Raw genomic sequence first — 13,035 nt, 5'->3', positions numbered from 1 at the left:
TGTGGCAATCGGGCGCGCCGTTGGCACTACGGGCACTGTTGTGTGTACGTCATGGTATCCTAGTGCATGGTCGGCCAGTAGTACCCCTACCGAAGGGTCTTGAAGGCCAAGGTCTACCACCCGACATGCTCTCCACATATTCCCTCATGGAGCTCAGCGAGGACGGCTTCAACCTCCACAGCGCAAGGCAACGCAGGAGGGGTTGAGAGAATGCCCTTCGTTACAATCTTCCACCGATGATGCAGTACCCCGCTTGAGCTCGCCTCAGTCGTCTTGTAACCGCGGAATCGTCGGGCTCTTTCCCACCCGCCTTGAAGCGGAGGATCTCTTCTATCCAATTCGGAGGTAGATTTGTTTTGGTGACCTCGTGAGTTGGTATGGTCGGGACCGCCATGGACTCAGTGGTCGAGACCGACTCAAGGGTGCGAGTGGAGGCTAATTTGGCTAGTGCGTTGGCCCGTTCGTTCTGTGCCCGAGGTATTATGGTGACTGAAAAGTGATCGAAACAGCGGGCGTGCCACTTTACCTCCATTAGGTATGATATCATCGTGGGGTCTCGGGCTTCGCAGCTCCCATTGATGTGTCCCGTCACCAGTTGGGAGTCACTGAAGACTTCAAGATCGCCCACATGTAACTCCAGAGCGAGATGCAGACCGTGGAGTAGCGCCTCGTACTCAGCTTCGTTATTGGTGGCCCGAAATTTTAATTTGAGAGATCTTTCATAGGCCTCTCCTGACCGACCTCTGAGGACGAACCCGACCCCGGCCCCCTCGGAAGTGGAAGAGCCATCTATGTGCAACGTCCACGTGCCCTGGCCACTTTGCCGCCCTACAGCGCGGTACTCAGGCGCCAGCTCGGAAATGAAATCGGCTAGCACCTGAGCTTTAATGGCTGTCCTGAGGGAGTACTAGATGTCGAATTCGTTGAGCTCGACCGACCACCACAGAATGTGACCCGATGTATCAATGTTGGAAAGGGTCTACCGCAGCAGTTGGTCAGTGACTACCTTGATTGTATGAGCTTGGAAGTAGGGCCACAACTTCCGGGCTGTCAGGACAAGGATGAGAGCCAGCCTTTCAATCGGGGGGTATCGTATTTCGGGCCCTCCGAGGACATGGCTGATGTAATGCATCGGCTGTTGCATCGGTGGTACCTCCCGAATTAGCACTGAACTGATAGCTTGTGGTGAGGCCACTAGGTAGAAGCCAAGGGTCTCGCCTAGCTCAGGCGAGGTGAGTCGAGGCAAGTAGACGAGGCATTCCTTCAACTTCTTGAAGGCCTCCTCGCATTTCGGGGTCCAAGTGAAGCTGTCGGCCCATCACAGAACTCAAAAGAAAGGGAGGCTCTTGTCGCTCGAACACGACATGAACCTGCTGAGCGCTGCCAGCCTCCTGGCAAGTCGCTGTACTTCTTTGGCCGAGCGGGGGGAGTGCATCTCAGTAATGGCGCGAACTTTCTCTGGGTTGGTATCAATTCCCCATTGGTGAATGATGAAGCCGAGGAACTTCCCTGAGCTGACCCCGAAGACGCACTTTGCTGGGTTCAGATGCAGGTTGAACTGTCTAAGGGTTTGGAATGTTTCCGCCAGGTCGGCCAAATGTGTCCCTGCGACCTTGCTTTTTACAATCATGTCATCTATGTACACCTCCATGTTTCTCCCGAGCTGTTGTTTGAAAAGCTTGTCGACCATCCTTTGGTAGGTCGCGTCGGTGTTCTTCAGGCCAAAAGGCATTACTTTGTAACAGTACGCCCCCTGATTGGTGACGAAGGTAGTATCTTCTCGGTCTTGGGTCGCCATCCAGATTTGGTTGTAGCCGGAGAACGCGTCCAAGAACGTAAGGCGTTCATGACCGACGGTGGCATCGACCAACTGGTCTATCCTACAAAGCGAATAGCAGTCCTTGGGGTATGCTCGATTGAGATCAGTATAATCAATACACATTCTTCAACTTCCATTAGGCTTTCTGATGAGGACTATATTAGATAACCACCGGGGTACTTAACCTCGGCGATGAACCCAGCCTTTATGAAGCGATCGGCCTCGTCTCGGATCACCCTCTGCTGGTCGGGGGTGAACCTTCGAAGCTTTTGCCTTATCGGTCTTTCCCCAGGGTCGACGTTGAGGCGGTGTTGCGCCACCTCCAAGTCAATCCCAAGCATCTCCTCGGGGGACCAGGCAAATTGGTCGGCGTTCTCCCTTAGGTAATCGACAAGGTGAAGCCGGTCTGCTTCGGGGAGCGCAGTCCCGATTCTAATGGTTTGGACGGGTCTGCCCCGCTTCAAGGGCACTTCGATAAGCGATTTCGGGGGCTCCAGCGTCATTTGTGATACAGATGCCTCACGGGGGTCGGGAACCGTCGTTGGGCGAGGCTTTGGCGGGAGAGCGACTGTGGTGAGGTAGCATCGCCTCGACTCCCTTGGGTCGCTCCAAGCCCCCCCAATCCCTGTCGAGGTTGGGAACTTGATGGTTCTGTGATAGGTGGAGACCACCGCTTGGATCCTGTTGAGGGTCGAGCGACCGAGGATGACATTATAGGCTGATGGTAGGTCGACCACCATGAAGGCGGTCATTAATGTTTTCATCCTCAATTCCTCCCCAAGGGTGATGGGGAGCACCGTGGTTCCGAGCGGGGAGATGGAATCTTCGATGAATCCTGTAAGAGCTATCGTCATAGGGGTAAGGTTTTCCTGGGTCAAACTGAGCCTCCCGAAGGCATTAAAGTAGAGGACGTCGGCAGAACTCCCCGTATCAACCATCACCCTCTTGACTCGGGTGTTGGTGATTTGGACGGAGATCACCATAGCGTCGTCATAGTGGGAGCGCTCGACCTCTCCTGCTCCAAAGGTAATTGTGGGCTCGTGCTCAGGCCGGGGATGCTTCTCCACCACGCTGCGTGCGTAGGCCTTTGTTGCTGTCGTGCTAGTGCCACCGGCTATCAGCCCGCCAGAGATGACCTCATTCTATCTCTCGGGGGGCCCTCTACGGCACATAGCCGCCTCCCGGGACTTGAGATAGCATCCTGATACCGGGGAGGGTAAAAATGCAGAATGGATTTCGAAAGAATACCAATAGAACAGTTGTACAGATAGAAAATATCACAGAAGGCAATGAACGAACTCTTGAAGAAACCTCGGTAAAACGAAATATAGCTCACCACCAAGTTTAAAATCGCAATGGGATACAGAAAGTTCACCACCCAACGGAAATTAAACGAGGATACAGAACTAGAAAATAAAAGACTCACCACTCAAGGACGCATCCAAGAGATACAGAGTTTAAGGGGTTCTCTAAGAGCTTCTGCCCAGATATCATCAGTTTCTAAAGTCCTTTCTAAGTCCTAAACACCAAAATAAATACTAGTGCATGAAACAACCCTTCATGCATAGGGAATTTCGAAATTAAGTGTTTACAGCTTCTAACCAACTATTTTAATGCACTCATTGGTAATGAAGAAATGTTCACAGCTGCCAACCAACTCCTTTAATGCATTCCTTTGTCTTGAAGAAAAGCACCTTGAAACAGCTTTAACTTTGTGCAGAGAATATGCTGATGAGCTGTCATTTTTTAGTGTGCTGAGATAAAGATTATGAGGCATCATTATTGACTGAAAAAGATACTAGATCATAATCAAGGCTCATATAATCAGATTGTAGTAAATTAGACACTCCCGTGTCACATCCGAGATGGCCTCTCCGGATTAGAGCTTCTATCTAGTTCCGGAGGTCATGCTAGTCCTCCGTGTCATGGCCGTGGTCCTGGTGGAACCTACAGTATTTAGATTGGTCTCTGCGGGCGGCCTTCATAGGGCGAGGTTGCTACAAGAGACCCATCTCTTTTATCTGGAGGAAGATCTCGATGCAGGATGCGTTTAGGGGGAGAGGTGTTAGAACCCTTGCAGATTCTAAACTTGGGGTTGATCTCTTTAGGGGATCGACCTCCTTGGAACTCTATAGGGGTTCCTCCCTCCATGTTGCTGCTCAAAGGCTGCAGAAAAGATTCATCTATTGCTTATCAAAAGAGGAGGAATACATGGCAATTTATAGGGTTTCTAAACCCTAACTCCTAATAGGACTACTACTCAAGACTCATACTTCTAACCAACTCCTAATAGGACTTCTACTCAAAACTCCTATTCCTTTACAACTCCTAATTCTTCTCTAAGAAACAACCTCCTAACCCTAGCCGGCCTCTTCACCTCTTTAATAGGGGTCGGCTTAGGTAGGTTTTATATGAATGTCCCTCTCAATTAGGACTCTCCTAGCTAGAGTCCTAACAGACCCGCCCTCTTCAAATCAGCCTTTTTTTTTTTTTTGTTTGGTAAGTAAAAGTAAATTGATTATGTGTAAAGATTCTACAAATAGCTTTATCTATACAAGTCATAGACAAAGCCAATTAACTCATAGAGTGTGAATGCGATAGTTATGACTACACATGCTGTAGACTATAACTACCTGTGGGTACATTATTTGACATCATTCCCAAGATCTTTAGCTAATAGAAAAATTAAATTTGATAAAAATATCTTTTTCTCTTCGGGTGAAGTGCTCGATTTTGAGATCATACTCCATACAGGATCTTGAGTCTCTAATAATCTCTTTCAAGAGCTGAGCATTGTTTGTGTGTTGACATTCAAAGATTCTATTACATCTCTCCTTCCACATCCACCAAATAGCGCATCTGAAAGTAACCTTTGCCAGTTGTGTAAGTGGCCCTTTTCTTGAGAAACATTGCATAAGGTCGCCTAGTTCTTGGTGCAAGTTTGGTTGCGGCAGTCTATTGAGTTCAAATCGCTGGAGAATCTCCTTCCATATCCATTTTGTATAATTACAAGCAAAATAAAGGTGGTCAACAGTTTCTTCTTGTTGCAAACAAAGGGAGCATCGGTTAACATGATAGATACCTCTTCTTTTCATATTGTCTATTATAGGTAGTTTATTGAGAAGGGCCTGCCATGTACATAAGGAGTGTCTTTGTGATCCCGGTCGATCCCATGTCCAACTGCTTGGGGCCCACTTGTTATTTCTTTGTCTAATTTGATTCCATACGGATGTGGCACTAAATTTGCCATTGTCATGAGGCCAAATAAGTATATCTGAAGAGTTGTTCCTGATTGGAATAGCTATGATAGTCGGCCAAAGTGATAACATTTCGGGAGAAATAGGATTAGGGAGACACCAGGTACCGTTAGCAATGAACTCGGAAACCTTCCAATCTTTGGGAGCCCCAAGATCTTTTCGTATTCTGTCGCCATATAATTGAAATATACTCTTCCCATTCACCCAAGGATCGTACCACATATTAGTACTAGTTCCAGAAGAGATTGCATAAGAAATGTGTTTGATTAGCCAATTCCTTGCCTTTAAAATTTCTTTCCAAGCTGAAGAGTGGTATGTTCTTGTTGAAATTTCCCAGATTGATTCCTTTGAAAGATACCTAGCAGAAACCCATTGTGACCATAAGGAACATTTGTTTTGCAAAAGATCCCACAATTGTTGTACCAGGCATGCTTGATTCCAATTTCTAGTATTTCTCAAATTTAGCCCCCCTTCATCTTTCGGTTTGCAAATGCTATCCCAATTTACCATATGCATTGCCTTATCATTTGTGCCATTCCAGAAGAAGTTCATTAATAACCGTTCAATATCTTGGAGAAGTCCAACAGGCAGAAGAAATGCATTACACCAATATATAGAGTAGGAGTGCAATACAGAACGGATGAGTTCGAGTCGTCCTACTTTTGATAGAAGCCTATTTTTCCAAGAAGAAATTCTATTCTTTATTTTTTGTAGGATAGGCTGACAGTGGGTTTTGTGAATGCCTGTGGATATGAGCGGGAGACCCAAATAAGGAACTGGCAGGCTTCCCTCACTAACCCCCAAAGTTTATGCAATAAAGACCTTATTCTCAATGTGAGGGCTCATATATACTTTACTTTTCGCATGATTTAACTGAAGTCCAGAAACCATACCAAAGTCATTCATAATAGTAGCCAGGTTCTTTACTGAAGTTGGATCATTTTGGAGAAAGATAAGTAAATCATCTGCAAATGTTATATGTGATATATAAATAGAGCCAGCATTGGGTACCTTTATGCTGCCATTTAAGACTGCATGTTCCAACATACAGCTAAGTCCTTCCATCGCAATAGTAAAGAGATACGGAGAGAGTGGATCACCTTGTCGGATGCCATTCGTGCTCCCAAAAAAACCAATAGGTGAGCCATTAAAGAGTATCGAAAACTTTGGAGTTTCCAGGCAAGATTGAATCCAATTAACCCATTGCTGTGGGAAGTTCATATCGAGGAGCATCTTATAGATAAATTTCCTATTAACTGAATCAAAGGCTTTCCGTAAATCAGCTTTAAAACATATTTTTGTCCCTCTTGCTTTTGAATGCAAATCTTTGACCAAGTCATTAGCAAGCAAAATGTTATGATGTATACTTCTCCCTTTGATGAAAGCAGCTTGATTTGGGCTAATGATCTTGTGTATTACCTTTTGCATTCTATTTGCTAATACTTTGGAGATGATCTTGTAAATAAAGTTGCATAATGATATGGGTCGATAGTTCTCTAGTGAATCAGCCCCTGCATTCTTCGGAATTAAAGAAATAAAGGTGCAATTCATCTCTCTAAGAATATGACCTGAAGAGAAAAAATGTTGGTAGAATATGGGTCTTATGGCATCCTAACTCTATTAATGCTTGGTTTATTTCTGCTACTGATCAATTCATTCAACTTAAGGTAGAGGACAAAAAGAATGGCTGTCAATTCAATTTCATTGGTATATATGCTTCAAATAGTATGCAAGAAAGAAATACTCTTTGGTTTGACCTGACTAATATTGCAAATGGCTGTCTCAATGTACCTTGGATTGTTCTTGGAGACTTTAATACTGTTCGGTATACAAATGAAAAAGAGGGGGGTAGACAACTTTCAGAAAGCCAGCTTCAAAGTTTTAATGATTACATTGACACTGCAGCTTTGTTTGATATGAAATCTGTGGGTAATTGGCTCTCCTGGAGTAATCAAGGTGCTGCTAACAGAAAAATAATGGCTCGACTTGATAGGTGTTTGATTAATCATGAATGGTTAACAGTTTACCCAGATTCACTTCTTGAGTATGGTGCTCCTTTGTTTTCTGACCATTCATTAATGTATATACACGCAGACAAAGCGACACCAAGAGGCAAGAAACCGTTTAGATTCTTTAACATGTGGAGTACTCATCCTCAATTTCTTGATGTTATCAGATCTGCTTGGAATGTTAATGTGCATGGATCTCCCCCTTACATCTTATGTCAAAAGCTCAAAGCCTGTAAAGCAGCACTAAAGGAGTGGAATACAAATACCTTTGGCAATATTACCACCACAGTTCAATTTTGCAGGAAGGAACTAATGTCATTGCAACATGAGCTGCAACTTCAGCCAAATGATGAGAATATTATCTACAAAGAGACAGAAGCCAGAAATAACTTCATGCAAGCCTTAAAACAGGAGGAAAGTTTTGTAAAGCAGAAGTCTCGACAGCATTGGCTTACACTAGGAGATTCCAATACTAAATTTTTCTATGCTTCAATTGCTACTCGAAGGGCTGTTAACCGTATCAGCAAATGCAGAGACAAAGATGATAATCTTATTGAGAATTTAGAAGAGGTTAAAGCACACACAGAGCAATTTTTTTATTCCTTACTCAATCAAGCTGGGAAAACTAATAACATTCATGTGGAGCCGACTAGAAAACTTGATTCGGAAGCTATTTCAATCCTCAATGCCCCAATTACTGACGACGAAATTGTATGTGTTGTCTTTAAGTCACCAAAGCACAAAAGCCCAGGTCCAGATGGATTTCCAGCTGAATTTTACCAAACTGCTTGGTCTATTATTGGAAATGATGTGATCAAGGCTTGTCTTCAAATCAGCCTTGTCCTCGAGGCTGACAATTCATGAATTTTGAGAATTTGATCTTCAAGTCATCATAGTTCTCCCAAGTGGCATCTTCTGTTAGTAGGTTCACCCACTGTATTAGCACTTTAGCAGTGGGTCGTCGTCGTCGAGTCACGATCCATCGATCAATAATGGCACTTGGCTGGGTCTGGAGTTCTCCTTGGATATTCATATTTGGTGGGTGGCTTTGGGCTGTCTCCAAGCACCTATTTGTTAGGATCGGAGCGGCACTAAGAGGGGGGGTGAATTAGTGCAGCGGTAAAGTACGATAAACTTTTGACGATTTAAACACTTTCGGAAACTTAGTACGATAAAAGCAGCGTTTCGTTTGAAACCGTTTCGATTGCATTTTAACTTGAAGGCAGTAAGCTATTGAAGGGGTTTGCAGTAAGGTAATAGCATGAAGTAAATGCAAACCAGAGAAGACGGTAGTTTATAGTGGTTCGGTCAATCATGACCTACATCCACTCCTCTGATTCCTCTTCCGTCGAGGCCACTGGCATCCACTAATGATCTTCCTTTACTAGACGAAGATCAACCTCCTTCTTACACCCCTCTTACAACCTCTTACAAGTGGTTCACCCTTTTACAAAGATTTCAATGAATAGAAAGGAGGTGAACACTCAAGCTATTGAAAACAAGACTTTTCCTATAGATTTTCTCAACTTCTAGCTTCTCAAAAAGTTGTATTCTCTGCTGAGAATTGAGGGATATTTATAGGCCCCAAGAGGATTCAAATTTGGGCTCCAAATTTTGAATTCTCTTGGGTTCCCGAGGCTGGCGGTGCCACCACCGGACCTCTCGGGTGCTGGACGGCACCGCTCAGTCCAGCGGTGCCACCGCTTGGTTCTCGAGTTCTAGGCGGTGCTACTACCTAATCTGGCAGTGCCACCGCCTACACTATTTCAGCTCACTGGTTGGGCTCCAAACTTGGCCCAAACCAGTCCGAACTTGGGCTCAATTGGCCCCTACTTGAGTTATAGGATTAACACCTAATCCTAACCCTAATTAATGTGCTAACTATGAATTTAAAGACATTTTCTAAGCTATTACAAAGTCCGCAAGTCAAGACTTTTTCCGGTGAGCTTCCGGCGAACTTCTGACGGTCTTCCGACGAACTCTCGGAAACCATTGTACGGACTCCCGGCAAGCTCCTAGACTTCACGATTTGATCTTGGCGAGTTCCAATGAGCTTCTTCGGCAAGCTCCGATCTTTCTCGGTGAGCTCCGCGAACTTCTAACAAACCTTCCGGCGAGCTTTCGAAAAACCCTTCGGCAAGCTCCCTACTCATTCTCGGCTAGTTCCGGCAGCATTCCCGACGAACCTTCGGACTTCCATCGAACTCTTGAACTCGCAACAAATCCTTCGCGCTTGACTCCGACACTTTGTTTTGCTTTATGTCTTCATCATTATCGTAGTTAATCCTGCTCACACAAGTCAAAACTCTACTCCGATCTAGACAATTATTACAAAGCGAATTGACATTCTTTTGCCCGACACATCATTGGTTGGCGCTTCGTCCGATTCTTCGGCGCATCATCCTCTCTTGCGGCTTGTTGCCCAATCGGCGGTTGGCCTCCGCAACCCCGATATCCTTGGCACAATTCCGCTCTTGGCCCGATGCCTGACGTCCGAAGCCTTCTGCCGTCCAATATCCTGACTTGATCTCCTCCGGCGCAACGTCAATTCCTCCTACGTTAACTGTCTAATCCTAATCGAGTAGACCTGCATCACTCAAAATGTAGTTAAACATCTAACCACAATCAATTAGTTTCATCATCAAAATCCGAGATTCAACAATCTCCCCCTTTTTTATGATGACTAACGGAATTAACCTTAACTCCCCGGAGTTTAACCAAACTCCCCCTATCAATATGCCATTGATAGAACACTTGGATTATTCCAAATCCAAGTAACATTCATCACATGTTATGAAAAACATTTAAACCATCATGCAAATATAACAAATTCAATTCAATGCATGAAGTCATCAATATACTTCTCCCCCTATGTCATCAACAAAAAGGAGAAGTAGCTCTAGCTATTTTAAAATATATTCAAGTTTTTATAACATGAAGCTAGATTTTCATCACAACATATAAGCACAAAAGCATACCAAGATTCTTAAGTTCAATCATGACAATTCAACACTTGAATTTTTGTGCAAGATTGCACTTTGCTTTTCTTTGCAAGTAACAATATTTATGATGTTTGATATAGCAAATTTCTTCATTACAATTATCGAGCTAGCAAATTCTTCGTTCAAGTGTGCAAGCTAGCAATAACTTTCTCCCCCTTTGTCAATGTCAAAAAGAAGAAGAGGAACCAATGATTTAGACTTTTACATCAACTTTGCATCAATCAATATTTCAATCATCACATGATGCATACAAGACAATAATGCAAAGAAATCATTTTATAAAAGATATCAATGTGAAAATTCACCAAGGATCACATGATACAATCGCAAATCATGATATCATTATGCGATTCATCATGAGATTGATAATTTATCATATTAATGAAAGATATCAATTGTTAAACATGATATGATAATAGTCTCAAATTTTCAATTTGCGATACATGTGATACATTGCAATACACTAAAAAATTTAATGCGATGCTTTTAAGGATATCAACCTATTTTTGATACAAAGCATGGTAAGAGCAATTATATTGCAAGTTTTCTAAGTTTTGCATTTTTTGCTTCTTTCGAGATAGCAATTCTTTGCTTCTCTTTAGATTGCAGGATTTGCAATTCATTGGTAGTGTTCATGATAGTAAGTTCTTTCAATGAAATGATCTAGCTAGCAAATTTTCCTTCCTTTGAAATATGCAGGCTAGTAAACTAACTCCCCCTTTATCATTATAAAAAAAGAAGGGAGAAACAATGGCTAAAAAATTTAATCATTATACAAGCCATATTACAAAATCATGTCATGATATCAAGAAAATTCAAGAAGGACATGATTCATTCGATAAATCTTTTTAATAGAGCAAAAGAATTATACAACCAAGGGTCATGATTAAAATATATCAATATCATAGATCAAGCCATGATTCATGATTCATCATAAAGCAAATTAATTTTCAATCATCACATAAGGCATTTAAAGAATTTTTGAAACATAGGAGAATGATTAATTTAAGCATGCAATGTTTCAATCAAATTCAAGTCATGAATACCAATACTTTCATATTGTGAGTATCAATTCATGAATACCAAAAGATATTATTTGTGATTCCAATTTTGCAAGATCAAGATTATGATTTAGATAAAACTCATTCAAATCAAATCGTTAACTTGAAATTCATAATCAAGTCATCAAAATCAATTTCGAGATTCACAAAATATCATGAAATCATTAATCTCGATCAAATGGGAAAAGCATTTTTTAAGTGATTCTTTTTCATCTAAGCATGCCTTTGTCATTATATGCTAAATCAAGATAAGCATGAAAGTTCAAGACGTAAAGGTAAAATCTTATAAAACAACTCATCAAGCAAGATTTTAAACAATCTATTTTCAAGCCAAAGTAAGTCAAGGATTCAATTATCTCATGTCATAAATTCCAATAGGCATCTCAAATTATCAACATCACATTAAAAAGATATTTCAAAAAGACATATTGATAAGTGATTCATTTGTATCATTTCATTTTCGGAAGATTCTCCTCTTTGGTAAATAAATCTAGGAGAACAAAATGAATTAATGGAGATATAATATGATTTGAAGTATTGAACATGATTCATATTTAAAATGTGTCTCATGTCATAAGTATGAATCAAGCATTTGTGAAATCCGAAATCATCCTCAAAATCACATTCAATAAATTCATACATGACAAGCAAAGATTTATTGAAAAGTCAATAAGATAGAGGATTGTATTTCATTTTTATAAATTTCTATTCATGTGATTTGCTTCTTATAAGCATGCCTTTACCTTTCATAAAACAAGTGTCAACATTTAAGACGGAAAGGTAAATTTCATAAAACAAATTATCAATCATGATTCCATGATAATATCCTTTTAATATCTTGATTTTCATCATCAAGTATGATTTCAAAAAGTATGTTCAAGAAAAATCATTAAGACCAAATGTATGAAACACTCATTTATTTTCAAAATATTCATCATGTTTATTTTCATGAGATTCATAATATTGGTAAAATAAATTCATTAATCTCAATAGGATAGAAATTGCATTTCCATTTTATACAATTGATTTCATGTGAGGGTATTCAAGTCTTTTATGAAATCATGTATCATTATTTAAAAATCGAAATATAAGTTTCGTCATGAAGCCGTCAATACCAAACACATCATGATAACACATCTATCATCAAAAGACTATCAAGAAGGCGACCTTATGCAATGTTTCTCAAGAAAAGGGCCTCTAACACAACTGGCAAAGGTTACTTTCAGATGCGCTATTTGGTGGATGTGGAAGGAGAGATGTAATAGAATCTTTGAATGTCAACACACAAACAATGCTCAGCTATTGAAAGAGATTATTAGAGACTCAAGATCCTGTTTGGAGCAAGATCTCAAAACCGAGCACTTCACCCGAAGAGAAAAAGATATTTTTATCAAATTTAATTTTGCTATTAGCAAAAGATCTTGGGAATGATGCCAAATAATATACCCACAGGTAGTTATAGTCTACAGCATGTGTAGTCATAACTATCGCATTCGCACTCTATGAGTAACTTGGCTTTGTCTATGACTTGTATAGATAAAGCTATTTGTAGAAACTTTACACATAATCAATTTACTTTTACTTACCAAAAAAAAAAAAAAAAGACTATCAAGAAATTCATACATAGATGTACATGCACTATGTCATCTTAATATATCATGAGAATGTCATCTTAATTTATCATAAAAATGATTAGACCAAAAATATGTTAATCTAAAATGAGAGTTTCAAATCAATATTTACTTCAAAAACTCATGCATGACGTAAAATCATCAAGATACACATGCATAGATTAATCCTAAGCATTCTCACATATCATATAATTATCATCCCTAATGTTGCATACATCATTCAACATTTCAAAACATAACATGCAAGAAACCTTAG

At 41.1% G+C, this 13,035-nt stretch overlaps 1 protein-coding gene across 1 annotated transcript; it reads right to left on the bottom strand.

The window, feature by feature from the left end:
* Positions 1-220: 220 nt before the first annotated feature.
* LOC103973313 (uncharacterized) lies at positions 221-2,802 on the bottom strand. The gene is made up of 4 exons (XM_009387844.2): positions 2,000-2,802; positions 1,371-1,880; positions 1,007-1,307; positions 221-907 (listed from the first exon to the last, which is right to left on the bottom strand). The coding sequence occupies exons 1-4, from the start codon at positions 2,800-2,802 to the stop codon at positions 221-223; spliced, it is 2,301 nt and encodes a 766-aa protein (XP_009386119.2).
* Between the last annotated feature and the right edge of the window lie 10,233 nt (positions 2,803-13,035).

This window comes from Musa acuminata, chromosome BXJ3-11, assembly GCF_036884655.1.
Source record: "Musa acuminata AAA Group cultivar baxijiao chromosome BXJ3-11, Cavendish_Baxijiao_AAA, whole genome shotgun sequence".
In the NCBI taxonomy this organism is placed as follows: Eukaryota; Viridiplantae; Streptophyta; class Magnoliopsida; order Zingiberales; family Musaceae; genus Musa; species Musa acuminata.
Note: the sequence above shows the minus strand (reverse complement) of the source record. Positions and strands in the feature narration are given on the sequence as shown.